Here is an 18972-nt window from a genome sequence, read left to right as displayed (position 1 = left end):
TGTGTGTGTGTGTGTTACAAGAAGACAGACAGTATTCCTGCAAAGTTGGCAGGCTTTGTCGAATAGACAACACAATGTACACGTTAATAGTCTGTGTGAGAAAAGAAAAGTTTAATGTAAATAATGGACAATGTTGATAATTAGTATGCGTAGCCTCAACATACTACTATTGGAAGTTGCCAAGACATGTTTAAAATATGACCATACTGTACATCGGTTGTATTGAAAAGCAACACATGTATGGTGTCAGTTTAGGATCCAAAACATTTGACACCGAAGCTCCTCAATTAGTCTTTCAAAAAGCCTTACAATGACTTCCACTCAGCCAGTGACATCTTTATTTATTTCAACTTAAGGATTCTTCTTTTCTGTTTCTTCCTTCATGCTTTGAATCACAAGAAATCCACAGTCATGACTAAGAACCTGGCTAATCTTCCCTGCTAGTATATCACATCTGGTTGAGTTCGACGTGCTTAATTGGAATTAAAGTTAAGCGATTCAACTCTATATTGATTCATCTAAATTACAGTATTTAGGGTACCTGAACCCCTGATATAAGCAGGTGTGTGTGTGTGTGTGTGTGTGTGTGTGTGTGTGTGTGTGTGTGTGTGTGTGTGTGTGTGTGTGTGTGTGTGTGTGTGTGTGTGTGTGTGTGTGTGTGTGTGTGTGTGTGTGTGTGTGTGTGTGTGTGCGTGCGTGCGTGCGTGCGTGTGTGTGTGTGTGGGGGGGGAACACTGTACAATCTGTCTCTGGGTCAGCAGTGTGGGTGTCAACGGAATCTCTGTACGCTGTAGAATCCTAAGTGTTAATGTAACTCTGGGAGTGTACACACATAACTTAATGGACCTTTATGGGTACTTTCGTACACTCTCAGACTTACATTGCTATTCAGGATTTGTACTGTGTACACTATCCTCTGTTTCTTTCCTTTGTGGGGTGTAAATGCAGTCTAATTTGACACGTCTTCTGAATACACAGTATCTAACTTATACGGTATATCTGACTTACTTACTTACTTAAAGCTGCACTATGTAACTTTCCTCTTCTACCCCAGATTTGAACCCGGTTTCCTACACAAGTGCTGCATTTTTATCATTGAGCTAATAGAGCCTGCCTGCTTGCTCAGGGGATACATTGAATCTTGACCTTCAGGTAATAATTCATGTCAGATCCTGTGTCTACGTGAGACATGACATTTGACACGATCTAAATGTCTTAATAAAAGAGCAGGGAGACAAAATTCAACCACCCCAATTGTATAAGTTATATTGTATTAACATACTCTACCATACAGATTGGACAAAATTACATTTTATTCATAAAAAAAAGTTACATGGTGCCGCTTTAACCAATTTATCCTCAATGATTTGGTCAGAAACCTTTTGAGCAAGTATTCTTAATGGTTGACTCAAATTTATGGCAAGCTATGTTTAATATATTTTAAATACAATGGTAAAGGTAGTGTGACGGCCCTGCCCCCTCTGCCTTCACTGATGGCTAGCCGGCAGCCTGAGTGAGTAGGGCGGAGTGAGGCAGGCCGTTAGACCAACTGGGTGCAGCTGGGTGAGGTGGTTTGGGAGAGTATATAGGGAGCTCTCCCACAACCTCTCATTCTCTCTCTCTCCTCCCTGAAAGCAGGATCTCTGCTACCTGGCCTGTGGGGCCTAACCCTTTTGTTTTCAGTTCCTTTACACACCTTATACAACACTCGCACAGCACATTCCACACATCCATACACTGCATTACATTACTGATTACTGACTTACTCACATCTCATACTTGCTTTGCTTTTGATTATGATTACATTCTTTAATTCTGAATAATAAATATAATTTAAACGTTGACCTTGTGTGGACTCCCTCTTTTTGCCATGTGTTACCCTAGTGCATGACAGTAGGTAGCTGATATATTGCACTATGTATACTCTTAGTTGCTTGTTTTAGAAGAGAATGCACTTAAGACTTCTGGTGATTAGTAGTTTTCTTGACAACCTTTGTTGAATGCACTGTAAGTCGCTTTGGATAAAAGCGTCTGCTAAATGACTGTAATGTAATGTAATGTAATGAGTTACTCTACACGCAAAAATGCTCGAAAACTTTGAACAAAACAGTGTAAATTCATACAATTAATTTCCATTTCCCTGTGGGCTTATAGTGGGCAGATAGTGTTCAGTGCCTTCCTAAAGGACACTTCTGTCTGTGTGACCTTTATGGAACTGATGTCTCTTCTAAAAAATTACATTCCAGGAAGGTCAGGACTGTTATCATTCTATATTAAAATTGGCTTAAAGGAAGACTGGCCGGCTGGCCGGCAGACCGCGGCCACGTCACTCTGACTCAGACATAACCATAAACAAAGCCGATACTTCCATATATAGGCATGTCACTATGACTCAGACATAACCGTAAACAAACCCGATATACCCATATATATGGAGATCCGGTTGTCCAGAGCCGCAGATCAGACCGCTATACACATATATGGTCATGCGCATATATGGGACCAACCGACTTCAAACTCGGCTCGTGCATCGGCAAGGACTCGAGGGAGGGCGGTGCCCGCTGGCTAGTTGTCCAGATCTGCGGTTGTCCAGAACCATCGATCCGACCGATATGTCCATATATATGGGCATATATGGATATCCAGTTGTCCAGAACAGACGATCCAACCAATGACATCAGGGCTTAGACAGACAGGTACAATGTGTACTCTGACAAAGCCCCCCGACATTATGACTCAGACATATTGGTCGGATCGGCGGTGCGACATGGGTGTTGCCAGTGTTAAAGAAGTTAAGTGTAGCCAACTGCAGATAGAGCTTTGTATAAACTAATAGCTAACAGACAGTTTGCGATGTAAAACTATGATGTACCTGACCATGCACAACATCACTAACAGCTGGTTTCGCTAACACATCAGTAGATGTAGCTCACAATGCTTCACGATGCCGCACGTTGTGAGCTTGCAGATTGGGGATTTTCACTAACTGTTGCACAATGAAGTATATATACAGTGAGTAGGGCTAAGTGGTTAAGCATTTCCTGTTGTGGCGGTTTACTTTGGTAAATGTTTCTTAGCCGCTTGCGATCAAAACACCCCCCAAACTGTAATGAACTTGCCTCATTCCTGTTATGCAACCATCACATTTGAACCCATTTAGACCTGTTACACCACTACAGTATACGTTGTTATACCTTTCACGCTGGGAACGCCTCTGTGTCATTTGAGTTGTTGCTACATTATATCGTTGTTGTCGGGCAGAAACCTCTTATCTCCATATTCTAACTTTTTTGCGAATTAACACCAACTCCATCAACGTCACACAAAAGCATTAAAAGTAGCAGATCTACAAGCTCAAAACGCGGCGCGAAGCGATACGTTTTGAGCTTGTAGATCTGCTACTTTTGCTGATTTTTTTATGCTGAAAAGTAACAGTTTTGGACATATGAGGTTTCCACCCGACAGAGACGATATAGCAACATTAATTTTATACGTTTTTTTTCCCCCAGAAATTTAGAAGGCGTTTTTGCATGTGCATGTGCGTGTGTGTGCGCACGCGCGATCGTGTGTGTGTGTGTGTGTGTGCACATTTGCTCTTACATATTAGCACATTTTGTCCCAGGGATTACCTCTCAGCTGGCCCTCAGTGTGTTGCCTTCATTATTTCCCCTTAAGTCAGGAATTTCATCACAAACCAGAGAACAAACGTCTTTAAAGTTTGTGAACGGACACTTTTTTTTGTATATATCAAATTGTTATTCTATTGCATGTACAGCAACAACAGTGTAAAAGCTCTATTAGCCTATGCAATTTTGTTTAGTGAATTAAATGTTACTTTGTCCAATCTGTATGGTAGAGTATGTTAATACAATATAACTGGTTTCCCTGCTCTTCTATTGAAACATTTAGATCCTGTGTCTAGGTTGGACGCGACCTCTGACACGATCCTGTCAACCTGAAGGACAACACTTAATTTGTCCCCTGAGCATGCAAGCTTATCCATACTGAACAGTTTTACTCTAGTAATGAAATAATACTAGGACCTCAACAGGGACAGACATCTAACTTAGTGAATGAGACGCGTATTAGTTAAAGGAAAATGCAATAAAGTTTAGAGCCAGTCTTTTGTGTGTGTGTGTGTGTGTGTGTGTGTGTGTGTGTGTGTGTGTGTGTGTGTGTGTGTGTGTGTGTGTGTGTGTGTGTGTGTGTGTGTGTGTGTGTGTGTGTGTGTGTGTGTGTGAGTGAGAGAGCTAAGATTTGTGAATCACTTCTTAATAGGAGGTACATGCTAAGTAGACTATGAACAGCTAGTTTGGTGAAGCCTATACTGTATAATCCTATACTGTAGGTTTACCTATATCCTACGCGTGTATTTCATAATGCAGTACACAAGTCCATATGGGTAGAGGCACTGCCTCTTGAATTGCTATTGCTGTACATTTGTATAGCACTCTTAAGTTATATTGTTAATGTTTTACTGTATGTTGAGGGCAATAGACCTTTTTTCCCCCACAAACATGCTCCCACCAACAGCCCACAGGGAATTGTCTAGCCAGGATTTTGTTACCCTCAATCAAATCACTTCTTTATAATTGTGCAACCATCCAAAAATTATGGAGTAAAAAAAATATGAAAAAGAAACCTCATATGTCCAAAACTGTAACTGAAGGCACTGTAGTATGATCACGTAGGAAGAAACACAAACAGTTAGGATGTGGAAATAAAAGGTTTCTTGATTGATTGATTGATTGATTGATTGATTGATTGATTGATTGATTGATTGATTGATTGAATTATTTATTAACAGTTTTCAAAAACAAGCACAGAAAGTACAGTTCTGTACAAGGTCTGCTAAAAGGATTAAACCCCAAGAAAGCACTATGTCTTGTTTACATTGAGGTCCATGTGTATTCAATTCATCTGCCTGACAGCAACGATATGTTATTTAAACACAAAATATACACAAAGTCTATTCTGGATTCACAAGTACCTCTGTAACAATGCTGGCCATTTGGAGGAAGAATGTAGTACACTCTGTTACTCAAAGTCAGAGCTGGACCCCTGAATGGGCCTGTCGGTAAAGAAAATACCCCTTTGCTTTTCTCAGCTCACTGCCGGCTAGAAAAGGAGTTGTGAAATTATCTGTGGTTGGTCAGAAAGTGTATAGTTCCCTTTCTTCACGTCGCTGTGCCGCTGTTGCTAATGGAGACAAATACGTACTTAAAATATTGCTGACTGACAGCACTTGGTTTCCTGTACGGTACACAGCTTAGATTTCACTTCCTTTTTTCTGTTTCTCGGCAGTGACATGCTTTGAGGTTTTGTCAGAGAAGTGTCTTCCAGTAACCTTTCTTCACTACATTTACTCAAGTACTGTACTTAAGTACAATTTTGAGATACTTTTACTTTACTGAAGTATTTATTTATATATATATATATTTAAAAACATATATATATATATATATATATAGTATAAATTTCTCTACTTTTAGAGACACTATTGTACTTTTACTCCACTACAATTATTTAAAAACTTGAGTTACTAGTTACTTTGTAGCTTTTGATTATTATTACACACCACTTCGGCCCTATTTAAACTTTGGTTATTTTCAACAACAAAAAAAGAATCAATTTTACACATTATGATAACTTGTGAAACAGGACATTCTGCATAAGGAGTACTTTTACTTTTGTAGTACTTTAAGTACATTTTGGTACTTTTACTCAAGTAAGTGCTGATGTCTTGTCTCATCAGCTGTTGTTAAAAAGCAGTAGTATTCTAGTACTGTGTGTGTGTGTGTGTGTGTGTGTGTGTGTGTGTGTGTGTGTGTGTGTGTGTGTGTGAGTGTGAGTGTGAGTGTGAGTGTGAGTGTGTGTGTGTGTGTGTGTGTGTGTGTGTGTGTGTTGTGTTCATTTGGCTGTTTGAACAACTTTTAGTTGTCTATCACATTCACAATGTTATGCCTTTGGCTCATACAACCTAAAACAGTGTATCGCTTTAAAAGAAACAAAGTCTTTAACATTTTAAACAGTGGGTTGCAATAAAAAAAACTTTGAAAATAGGCTATACTGCCGCATACAAAAAAAAACGATTACCTAAAAAGTATACATAATACCGTCTGTCATGGGTCTTCAATTTAAAAAAAGTTGTTTAAATGGTTTAATGGACTCAGGATCCGGCCCAGGTCAAAGTGAAGTATGTTTAACACATAGTGAAGGGTGAAGTGTTTTTTTTGTGTGTGTTTTTTGTCAAATATGGAATAGCCAACATGGCTATCAGCATAACACAAAGATACTGTACAAGATAGACAGTTAGAATTGGTTGAGTCACACAGTCTAGATAGAAGGCTTGGAAGGGAATGAAGAAGTAGTGGACATGAGCGCCCCCTGCTGAGATGAGAGCAGTGCACACACAGTTAATTCCATATACCCTCAGTGCTAAATGTCAGACCAGAACTGACAGAGCAGTATTGATACTTTTACTTAAGTAAAACATTTGAGTACTTTTTCCACCACTGATCTAAACTCAGCACTCATCCTAACTGATAACTCAACAAAATAACAAAAACACTTAAACACAAATTACATGACTCCTGATAAAAACAACTTGACCCTAACAAAATAACTTAAAGGTAGGGTAAGTGATATTTTTTGGTATTTATTTATTTTTTGTTAAAAATGTTAAAGTACTATATTCTGATAGTAATCATTACTACAGGCGGTTTGTTCGGTCACAGGCGTCTCTCCAGCTCTTTAGTAAACAGAATCTACATTTTCAGGTAGGTGACACATTTTAAACCAATCAGGAGAGAGCACTGAAAATGCATTTTCTTCTTAATAAAGAGCTGGAGAGACCTGGGAGACTCCTTTTACTGAACAAACACTATAGCAATGATTACTATCAGAATATAGAGCTATTTAACACTTATTTTAACCAAAGTAAATCACTTACCTACCTTTAATGGATGTACACTCCAGTCAGTAACTTTATCATCAAACTTGCAATAAACATTGTGCTTTAACTGGTTGTGTGTAGTCCTTTATGTATGTAGTATGTGCTGACAATAAATACAAACTAACTTAATAAACCAAAAAAGACAAGCGTCCACCATGTTATACCAACTTTGTGTGGCTGCTGGTGTGGCCATCACAAGCCCTGAGGGACTCCGGTAGTTAAAAGGATCCCTGGGTAAATATTAGCCTGGCATTGGCCAGACTGATAACGTGGATTCACTCTCACGTTCCTCCCGGGGATATACAATATTTAAGGTATAATATTTAATTATATTTTTTGTTATATAGGGCAATTATAACGTATTAAGGCATATTTGCCTTTTAAGTCCTGTAAACTGTTATTGTCCTATCACGGTGCACCTCGACCGGAACACATTCCTGTACGATCTACTAGCAAAAGACTAACTTAGTGTGTTCTGACAGGAGCAAAGAAACACACTCATCCAAGCACAGTTTAGTACTGCTAGTCCCACATAATGGTTGTCCAACCACCTTTGTATTGTGTCTTTATTAACCACTTTCAACCTGCATGGCGTCACTATTTAGGGTGCAAGTTATTATAGGCAACATGTTTATTTAAAAAAAAAATGCAGATCTACAAGCCCCACAATGCATCGCTATGCAATGCACCGTGAGCTTGTAGATCTGCTATCTATGCTTTTTTGGACATTAGAGCTTAAGTGTGATTTCAATCCTGCTCTCTTTTTTTTTATCAAGGTAAAGAATGCATGGACACTAATTACTTTAATTCACTGTGTAGAATAAGGAGGGCTTGGAATGCTGCCAATAAGGCTAGCCAATGAGGCTAATCTCTAAGTGGATTTCAGCGCACAGCACACACACACACACACACACACACACACACACACACACACACACACACACACACACACACACACACACACACACACACACACACACACACACACACACACACACACACAGAGAGAGAGAGAGAGAGAGAGAGAGAGAGAGAGAGAGAGAGAGAGAGAGAGAGAGAGAGAGAGAGAGAGAGAGATTAGATGGGTGTATGTGTGTGTATTGTTATGTACTTTAGACAGATCATGCCACTGTGCTCACTCAGGCTTATTTTGCATTTAAAAGCCATCTCATCCAGTCCTAGAAACCAACATCATATTACTTTTTACCCTCAGAGTCTATCTGTCTTTGTGCTGAGAACATTTTATAGTATTGCATTGCATGCATACGGTGTATGTGTAAGTATACTGTTAGATCTCACATAGATATAGACAGGTTTGGCCGGAATTTACAGTCAAGTCTGTAATCTTTGATGGGATGATGTGCCTGTCTGTTAACCTCAATGATGTAACTCACTTCAAGGTTTTGAATACACTGGTTGCAGATTCTGATTATACTGTACATACTGTATAGAGAAGAAACATTCCGCACTCTCTATAGAAGTCTTAGCAGTCTTTTTTAATAACGTTTATGATCCGCATCGTCAGTGTTACTGTCAATGATGTACCAGCACCTCTACTCTTCCCAAGGACACATGTCAAGGACCCCACAAGTTGGTATATTTGGCTGTGGACCCCCATTTGAAAATATTTCATGCCAGGGAGCCCCATAAGAGAAGGTTTGTCAAGATTTGTCAAAGTTTTTTTTTTTAAATAGTCAATCTACAATCACACAACATGTTACATTGCAACGCATTGTGAGCTTGACTCTTTTTCCCTGGGACCCCCTCAATGGCCCCTGGTGGTTCCCAGACCCCATATTGAGAACCAGTGACATGTTGCATCATCAGGTAGTTTATACCTGTTGCTAAATGTCACTGTAAGTGTCATAACATTTAGTTGTTACTTTTGTTGCAAAACCTTTGAATAGAGTTGTCGTCCAAATGGAATCACACTGCACTCACTGAAAACCCAACTGAAGCGTGGGCATTGCACACTTTTGTGTATGCACATGCTTGTATAACCTGCACTGTGTGTGTGTGTGTGTGTGTGTGTGTGTGTGTGTGTGTGAGAGTGTGAGTGTGAGTGTGAGTGTGAGTGTGAGTGTGAGTGTGAGTGTGTGTGTGTGTGTGTGTGTGTGTGTGTGTGTGTGTGTGTGTGTGTGTGAGTGTGAGTGTGTGTCTGCGTGCGTGCGTGATGAGTACCTTAACGTAGAGTGAGACCACGTAGTCCTGGTCGTCAGAGCCTCCGCTGATCCTCGCCCTGGGGAGCACAGGACTGCTCCTCGCCCTGGGGAGCACAGGACTGCTCCTCGCCCTGGGGAGCACAGGACTGCGCGCCTTCTTGTGAGACAGCAGCTTCACCTCCTCTCTCCTCTCCTCCTCGTCCCGGCGAGGGTAGTACGACTGGCCGTCCTCCATCAGCACCACCCGCTTCTTCTTCCCCGGCTCGTCCCGTCTTTTCATCAGAGACTGGTCCTTCATCAGGGACTTCAGCTCCGTCATCCAGTCTTCCTTCGGCGCTGGGCTCTTCTTCTCCTCCGTCGACGGCGCCTCTTTCTTCATCGTCTTCAGGTCTCTCCTCCAGTCTCTCGTCTCCTCCTTCTCCTTCTCCTTCTCCTTCTCCTTCTCCTTCTCCTTCTCCTTCTCCATCTCCTTCTCCTTCTCCTTCTCCTTCTCCTTCTCCTCCTTCTCCTCTTCCTGTCTGTCTATCTTGATCCAGTCGGTGTCTTGTCTCCTCACGGACGTCACGCGCTCCGGCTTCGCCTTAAGCCCTCCTCCCTCACGCCCGTTTGAGGACAGCGGCTCCGGCCCCGTGATCCCGTTCTCCATTGCGTCCCTAAGTTCCCTCACTCGTCCGTTGACCTCGTTCACTTCCGTCTCGTCCTCTCCAGGTCCATCTTGCCCTTCTGCCGTCTCGTCCTCTCCAGGTCCATTCTGGCCTTCAGCTGTCTTGTCCTCTCCAGGTCCGTCCTTCGCCTTGTCTTCGTCCCCCTGAGCGTCAACTGCTGTCGTGGCAGTGGGTTCAGCTTCCCTCGGTATCTCCGACTCAGGACTCCCTCCGTCCTGCGACACCTCAAACTCATCATCCAAAACAGTCACAGGCTCTTCTGCCGTCCCCTCGTCCTCCACTACTCCACCTCTGCTCGCGTCCTCCGCTGCGTCTTTTTCCGATGACCGTTCGGTCACTTCAGAACTTTCGTCTGACTGTGATTCGGGGAGGGGCAGCATCTCTTGCAACTCGCATCCCCCGACCGCTGTTGACTCGGTCTCTTCCGAAGTGATTTGTTCTCCTGACTGCTCCGGTTCCATTCCACCCTCCTCTTGCATCTCGATTGCTTCCATCACCTCCAGATCTTCATCTTCGTGCTGCGAGTCCAAAGTAAGGTCGGCTAAGCTGGGAGGCACCGGCGGCTGTGATAGGCTGACGTTGTCCTCGATAGCCTCGGACACAGGCTCTCTCTCTACTTCTACGCCATCTCCCCCTCTTACATCGCCCTGGTGCTCCTCTGCATGCGTCGCTTTCATAGCCGCATTATCGCCCTCACTTCTGTTCTCTACACCCTCCTCTTGTTCCTCATCCTCCTCCTCCACCTCCTCTGCCTCGTCTGTCCCGGTGACAGCATTATCCCCAATTTGTAGCACTCGCTCCTCCTCCGCCTTCTCTCCGTCCCCTCCATCTCCTGTTCTCTCTCCCTCTCCCTCACTCATCAGTAGCTGATCTGTTGTGTTGCTGCTTCCTTCTTCTATAGCACCAGGCCTGGTCAACTCCTCTTCTGGACGGTCTAAACACCCTCCTGCCTCCGTCTCTCCGACCACGTTGGGCCCAGCGGCCGATTCCGGCTGCTCTGTCTTTTGGCTCATATTGTCTATTGTGACATCATTAGAAATGGACGGGGTATCTTGTACAGGTTTGCCGGTCGCTTTCTCCTCTTCAATGTCATTGTCTTTCTTTGTGAGGTCGACGGGCACGGCATCACTCGTCTTGTCTAGTCCTGTAACTTTGTCATCATGTGCTGACTGGCTGATCGGTTCATTGGCTGCCGCTTCTTGCGGCGTATCACCAGTGACATCATCACCGGCGACCGAGGATTGCTGGAAATCGTGCTGAACTTTGACCTGTTCTGTTGTTGTCACGGACACTGCGGCTGAGACCGGTGACATGGCCGTGACTCCTTCAGACTCTGCACTTTGATTTGACTCATTTGTGGACTGAATAACAGCCTCTATTTTTTCTTCGTCATCGACAGGTGACCCTGTGCTCTCTCTCAACGCATGTGGTTCAGCCTCCATTTTTTCTGTGCCATCGACAGGGGATTCTGTGCTCTCTGTCAACACATTTGGTTCAGTCTCCATGTTTTCTGTGCCATCGACAGGTGATTCTGTGCTCTCTCTCAACGCATGTGGTTCAGCCTCCATGTTATCTTTGTAATCGACAGGTGATTCTGTGCTCTCTCTCAACGCATGTGGTTCAGCCTCCATGTTATCTTTGTAATCGACAGGTGATTCTGTGCTCTCTCTCAACGCATGTGGTTCAGCCTCCATGTTATCTTTGTAATCGACATGTGACTCTGTGCTCTCTGTCAACACATTTGGTTCAGCCTTCCTTTGTTCTGTGCCATCGACAGGTGACTCTGTGCTCTCCTCCTTCAACACCTGTGGTTCATTCTTTCCCTCCTTGTCTTCCCCTCCATCCCCTGTGTCACCCGTACTCTCCATGTCCACATTCGAAACCCCTGGCAGCCATGTCTCTGCATCTTTCGTGGCGTCATCTTCATTCTCTCTGTCCGTCTCTTCCACAAACTCTGTCTCTAAGCCACATAAACTCTCAGCGTCTCTCTCCGATTCTTTTGACTCCTCTTCCTCCTCTCTGCTCTTTCCTTCCACCTGTTCGTCCTTCCTCTGAAGCTCTCCCTCGCTTCCCTCCTCCTGTTGTCTTGCCTCTCCGTCCCCTCCCTCCCTCCACCCCTCCGCCCGCTCCTCGTCGCCCCCCGGAGCCTCCCCGGCTTCTCCCTCTCTCTGTTCGTCCCTCTCTTCCGCCTCACCCATTATCAAAGCATCCTCCCCTACCTCCTCTGCGAGTTCTACCTCCTCCACCTCCTCCTCCCCCTGCCCCCCTTCCCCCTCATCTCCCCCTCTCTCGGATGGGAGCTCGGCGCAGGGTCCCACCGGACGGTGGACCACGGCGCTGCTCGACAGGTCCGCGCTGGGTTGGCAGTCCGACTGGGCCATTTAGGGGGGGGCGGCGGGGGAGGATTGGAAGGTGGAGGACAAAATTATAACACTTACTGGGTCAGAAGTTCTGAAAAAGGAGCCAAGACTCCGGGAAGGGCTCCAAGATTCCCAAATGGGTCCAAAGGGAGCTTACAGGGGAGAGAGAGACGTCGCCGAGTCCGGAGCAGACTTCCAAGATGTGAGATTATGCTGACTAGCTCCGACACCTCCGGGGTGGGTCTGAGGTTCCAGGGAGAGGTGGAGGCTTGTGTAGTCCAGGCCAGGGTTGTGGGTGTCAAGTGCCAAGAAGAATGTACGTCATCTAGGTGTAGAGTTTGGACGTCGCAGGGAACTCGGGTGTTCAGTAAAACACATATACTTGCTGCCACTTTCACTTAAGGCTATGAGGGCTGGAGGTGCATATTGTGCTTAGGCACAGTTGGCCAATAATATGCACATTCTCTCTCTCCCCCCCTCTCTCTCTCTCTCTCTCTCTCTCTCTCTCCAGAGGATTAAGTGGTGGCTGATCCCCACATGACCAAGGGCTTAAACGCCTATGCCACCCAGTGACCGGCACCACTCGGGTTAAAGTTCCTTAACACACACACACACACACACACACACAGGCGCGCTGGAAGTCATTTATTCCAAGGGGGGCTGGGGCTGATTTTTTTCACCTTTTTCAGCAAATATTTTATTCTCCAAAGTTAAATACATCATTGTTTATACGTGTGTGTGTATAGACTTTAAAAATTATATGTATTTTTTTAATTAAAAAAAAAAAAAATTGTCTATCCAACACCAGGGGGGCTGCAGCCCTCATAGCCCCCCCCTTCCCGCGCCACTGCACACACACACACACACACACACACACACACACACACACACACACACACACGCACACACACACACGGATGTACACAAAGACAAGCAAAAGATAGTTAAACGCTCACTGCCTTTTCACAGTTCAGAAATGCATTCTTTGAAACGGGCTCATTACACACCGGTTGGAATTTGACCAATCAGATTACTCTGCATGGGTCTGCACCTTATATAAGAAAGAATGTCTCTGAAAAGGTTGTCATACCTACAGTACAGGAGTTGTTAGCATATATCGTCTTCATCATAGCAGAGATGGCTATTCTCATTCTACTTCTCTGCCACCAAAATGTGGAATGTCCTGACACCATTCATTAAAGGACTGCTTTCGAAATTGGCCTAATAAAAAATAAACATCTATCAGGAGACCACAAGGGGAGGTGAATTCCCATTGAAAGGAGGTGTCATTCACTGCTGTCATTTGTCCTTTTTCTCCTTTATAGGCTACATAATAGTGTTTTGTATTTGTTGATGACATGTATCATTATTTATCCTTAATGTCTGACTGTACCACATGCTGTTTACATTTCTGACTAATAAAGTATTCAATCAATCAACCTACAAAGGAATTATTATTTTTTTACCGGTCCATATGGTTCAATTTGTACATTCTCAGAGTTTAATAAACACTGATATGATTTGACTGTGTATACATAAAAGACGTACATACTGTATGAGGAAGGATGCTCTAAGTGCTTAGATATGTACTATGGGCCTACTGTAGCATGGATCCTCAGCTCCAATGATCTGCATAACCTTAACTATAACCTTCTGCGTCTAAGTCAGTGGTTCTCAAACTTTTTTCATTTCAAGGAACCCCAGTTTGGAGTGCGTTAGACCAGTGGTTCTCAATCTTTGCAGGCCGTGACCACCCAAAACAATCATATTTGAACTGGGGAGTGGGGACCCCCCACCCCGATAAGCACTTGGAATGCAGGAGTTGAGGAATTAAATTGTCCACGGTTTCACAGACAAATATAGTGAAATACCAGATCTACAAGCTCACAGCGCTATTTTCACAATTTGGACCTTTCTTATATTATTTGACAATTTGGCCAATGTTTGACCAGTTTTTTTTTAAGTATAGTTTGTTGATTACTTTTGATTTCTTGCTTTCTTTTTCTTTGCTTTTTTGAGGTATTAAAAGGGTCCTAAAAGTCCTTTAATTGGGAACACCCCCCCCCCCCTGCATTAGACCACACTGAACCCCCATAATAACTGTCACAGTTACAGATCTTTTTATGGATCTATTTTCTTCCATTTGAACACTATCTAGGGAGGAGTTTCAGACCTGTAAGGGTCCATTTGTTTGGTTCCTAACTATCAATCATTTAGCTTGAACCCCATCAAGGACCCCTGGGGGTCCCCGGACCCAACCATGAGAAGCACTGATCTAATTATTCACAGTACTGTAGTATTGAGCCGCAGCTCGTGTTAAGAACTGTAATACCTCAAGGGTACCACAAGAGGTCAGTGTAAAGCAAGTTAAAATATTATGCTTGATTAAAATTGTTTGTGGTTGGGCTACTTTCACTTAAGTAAAAGTAGGCCTATCAATACTGCAATGTAGAAATACTCTGTTACAAGTAAAAGTCCGGAATTATTATTTTATTTGAGTAAAAGTACGAAAGTAATGGTATCAAAATGTACTTAAAGTACCAAAAGTAGAATGTACTAATTATGCAGAAAGTCCCATTTCAAAGGTTTTCAAAATAATGTATAAAATGTTTATAAAAAAATCGTTTGAAAATAGCAGATCTACAAGCCCACAGTGCATCGCATCTTAAAGAACAGTAGAAAAAAAATGTACTTTGTACAGTACTTGAGTAAATGTACTTACTTTACACCACTGATATTAATATTTTATTCCATTATATTCTAAAATATATTTTTAAATGTGATGTAAGGTATATGAAGAATTTCAGCATGCAGTAAATATTCATGGCTTATGTTTTGTAGATCACAAGTTCACAACACAGTGACGCAGATGTTTTGTAGATCTGCGGAGGAGGAAGGAAACCAAACCGGATGCGCACATCAGCTGTTCAACTCGACGTGACGTCATCTCCTGTCGTTCTCATTAGCGTTGCCATGTCCCTTATTATAAGCGAGCTTGGGCTTGTTTTTCTGTAAAGTCGCTTGTAAAATATTGGTAGTTGCAGGTTGCATGTTTTTTGGGCTTGTTTCTAAAGTATAGTTGTTTATATGGGCTTCGGGGCTTGTTTCTAAAATGTAGTTGTTTATTTGGGCTTGTTTATAAAGTGTAGTTAGTTGTTTATTTGGACTTGTTTATAAAGTGTAGTTAGTTGTTTATTTGGACTTGTTTCTAAAGTGTAGTTGTTTATTTGGGCTTGTTTATAAAGTGTAGTTAGTTGTTTATTTGGGCTTGTTTGTTTCCTAATGTTGTTTAAACCAGTGGTTCCCAAACATTTTCATGTCAAGGACCCCCATCTGAAAACAGTTTGTGCCAGGGACCCCCACACAAGATTTGTGTTGTTAAAATGTTTCAAAAAAATATTCCAAATATTTCACATTTGATTTGTTTTGAAAATAGCAGATCTACAAGCTTATAGCTAACAACGCAAATCTTTGCTTCTGGGGGGTCCCTGGAACAAAATATTTTGAGATGGGGGTCCGCGTCCAAATACAATGAATACAATTTTGGGGGTCCTTGACGTGAAAAAGTTCGAGAACCACTCGTTTAAAGTGCTCATGTCATGTGGCTTCTCTGGGGGCTTGTTTGCATAGACCTCGTTGGCTTGTTTCTCTCAAAACCTGGCAACGCTGATCTCCTCATCTCTCGGGCCCACACTCACAGCAGCAGCTCCATCACAACAACAGCTCTGTGATTTATTCACTCAGACTGCACTTTAACACCTCTATGAAGGTTATTACGGCTCCGTTTAGACCAGATAAGATAGATAACTAACCCACACAGACCCCTGGATGGTGTTAATGAAGACCCTGAGGGTTTCACTGTGTTTATTTAGAGGGTTTAGTTTTAGTAGGAACATTAGGTTAGCATGAGATGCTAGCCAGCTAGCTGCAGCATAACGTCATTTATCTATTAGCTCTATTTAAAGCTCTAATACGCTGCTTTTAAAGCTCTGATACGGTGCAACAGACCGGTTCTAACGTGGACTGTCATGAGTTAATGTTTTCGGTCTTATTACAGGTATGTATATCTATCAGTGCTGTAACTGTGGATATCATGTGTTAATGATCATGTAATAAGGTTCTCTCTCTCTCTCTCTCTCTCTCCCCCCCCCTCTCTCTCTCTCTCTCTCTAATAAGATGCTGTAAGTGTGTGTGTGTGTGTGTGTGTGTGTGTGTGTGTGTGTGTGTGTGTGTGTGTGTGTGTGTGTGTGTGTGTGTGTGAGAGAGAGAGAGAGAGAGAGAATAATAATAATGTAATAATATGCAGTTGTGTGTGTGTGTGTGTGTGTGTGAGGGAGCGAGAGAATACTATACATTAAGTGTGTGTAAGAGAGAGAGAGAATAATAATGCAATATATACTGTGTGTGTGTGTGTGTGTGTGTGTGTGTGTGTGTGAGAGAGAGAGAGAGAGAATAATGTAATAAGATGCTGTGTGAGAGAAGTTACAGTAAGTGTGTGTGAGAGAGAGAGCGAGTATGTACTAGCTCTATATTCCCATAGTAATCATTGGTATAGAATGTTTAGTAACTGGGATCTCCATGTCTCTCCAGGTCATTAGTAAACAGAACACATACAATTTTCAGGGCAGGATACCAAGTTGATTATGCAAAGCCTAAAATGTAATTGAGATAGTATGTTATGTAGACAGATGCCAGGTCATTGTTGTTGTGTATAGTTTCAATGTACAGATTATTGATTTGTTTATACTATACTGTTTAGAGACTGATGGTAGGTTATTGGTTTACCTATGATCCTAGATTACTATCTCTATGCATTTGATGCATTACCTCGTGTTTACATTGTTTACTGTAAATCACTCTGGATTAAGAGCGTCTGCTAAATGCCTAAATTGTAAATTGACCCAATCAGGAGAAAGACCTCATACAGGGTAGAGGATAAACAGGTGAAACTGGATGTGATTACACACAAATAAGGAGACACAATTAAAACTGTAAAATTGAAGCTTATGAATGGGATCTCTCTCTCTCTCCTGATTGGATGAAATTGGCATACCACCTGGAAAAAGTGTGTCCTGTTTACCAAAGAGATGGGGAACCCCTGTTACTGAACACTGTAGCAGTGATTACTATCAGAATATAGGGATTAAAGGGATAGTTTACCCCCAAAATGACTTTTTTTTCCTATCTATTAATCACCCCATGGAGACTTAAATTCATGGATATCTTTTTGTTTTTGTCTCATTCCTAAGCCAATAATTTGATGACCGGCAGCGGTTCCGGTAGGAGACACAAAGAGTCTCCTTTGTGTCTCCTACCGGAACCGCTGCCTACCGGTCCCGCTGGTCTTATTAGTCAAATTATTGGCTTAGGAATCAGACGGAAAACATATCGATGAACTCCATGGGGTGATTAATCGATAGGAAAAAAAGTCATTTTGGGGGTAAACTATCCCTTTAATAACCTTTTCACTAAAATACCATTTACACTAACTTTAACTCTGAGAGTGTACGTAATGGACGGGTCCATTTGGTTGCATGTGTACACTCTCAGATTTACACATCCATACAATGTAAAAAAAAATTATGATGATGTGAATGTATTTCCTGATCCTGATTTTGTGTGTGAAAAGTATGAACTTTTCACACACAAAAAAAAACATTTTGTTTCAACCAAAATTATCACTTGCACTACCTTTAAATCTGAGAGTGTACAGAATTTGTACACTCTCAGATTTACACATCCATACAGAAATGTAAAAACCCCAAAAGAATCAGTGAAATTATTTGGAAAGGAAGGTAAAAAACTGATCTCCTATATTTGCATGATATGAATGTATTTCCTTACGTGCGTTTTTCTCTCTCTCTCTCTCTCTGGCGTCCTTGTTTCCTCCTGTTTTGTTCTTGACCCAGTCAACGTCCCAGTCGTCATGCAGCGGTCAGAGAAGAGCCAAGGAGACGAGGTTCCTGTCAACGTCCAGTTCACCGAGCTGCCCAACGCCCTCATCGCCTGCAAAGTGGCCGAACACCTGTTCAATGACGGCACTCTGAAGGTAAGCCTCTGTGTGTGTGTGTGTGCGTGCCTGCGTGCGTGCGTGTGTGTACGTGTGTCTTTCGCCGCAGGCTGAAAACCCACCTCTTCAGGAAACACTACCCTGACCCTTCCTCTTAGCCTTGCCTACTTGTTGTCAATTAGTTGTACAAGCTCTTGTTTTATTGGATCTTGTCTATTTGATACACTTATTGGTTTTAGCTCTGGCTCATTTGATTTTCCTATTTGTCTCATCTGGTTAAGAAAGTAGCTAGCTGATATATTGCACTTTTACCTTAGCGCTTAGTATACAGTATATACTCTTAGTTGCTTGTTTTAGAAGAGAATGCACTTGACTTCTGGAGCCAGTTGCACCACCTCACACTAAGTTCAAACTTAGCCTAGTTATAGCTTAAATGGCTTTTTAAAAGCCATTTAACTAGGCTAAGTTTGAACTTTGTGTGAGGTGGTGCAACTGGCTCCAGAAGTCTTAAGTGCACCGATGTTGCCTACCTATGTTGAATGCACTTATTGTAAGTCGCTTTGGATAAAAGCGTCTGCTAAATGACTGTAATGTAATGAGTACACCAGTGGTTCTCAAACCTTTTTGGCTCAGGGCACCCCTGGAAGTAACTTTTTTCATCAACGGCACCCCTGAATGTTAGTTTATAGAATCTTATATTTATGTCCTATCACGGTTACGTAAATGTGTAAATATTTCCGCCTAAGATAAATGGTAAATGGTGCATTTATATAGCGCTTTTATCCAAAGGCTTTGGATAGCGCTTTACATGGATCGTGCA

The 18972-nt window shown here is 42.5% G+C and overlaps 1 protein-coding gene and 1 long non-coding RNA gene across 3 annotated transcripts in view; one reads left to right on the top strand and one right to left on the bottom strand.

Annotated features, from left to right (window-relative positions):
* Nucleotides 1–18972, bottom strand: part of LOC308080286 — a 408660-nt gene that overhangs the window by 130489 nt on the left and 259199 nt on the right. The window lies entirely within an intron of this gene.
* The window catches only part of LOC308080278 (calcipressin-1-like), a 42595-nt gene continuing 39466 nt past the window's right edge, over nucleotides 15844–18972 (top strand). For both annotated transcript variants that reach the window (XR_013932679.1, XM_080422074.1), the window contains exons 1-2: nucleotides 15844–16199; nucleotides 18052–18191. Coding sequence is in view for 1 of the 2 variants with exons in the window: in XM_080422074.1 (XP_080278200.1) it covers nucleotides 18069–18191 (123 nt within the window). In the remaining variant the exon portion in view is untranslated. The remainder of the gene's footprint in view (nucleotides 16200–18051; nucleotides 18192–18972) is intronic.

Source organism: Gymnoscopelus braueri (assembly GCF_963280865.1).
Source record: "Gymnoscopelus braueri genome assembly, chromosome: 24".
NCBI lineage: Eukaryota > Metazoa > Chordata > Actinopteri > Myctophiformes > Myctophidae > Gymnoscopelus > Gymnoscopelus braueri.
This window is presented reverse-complemented; position numbering and strand designations above follow the sequence as displayed.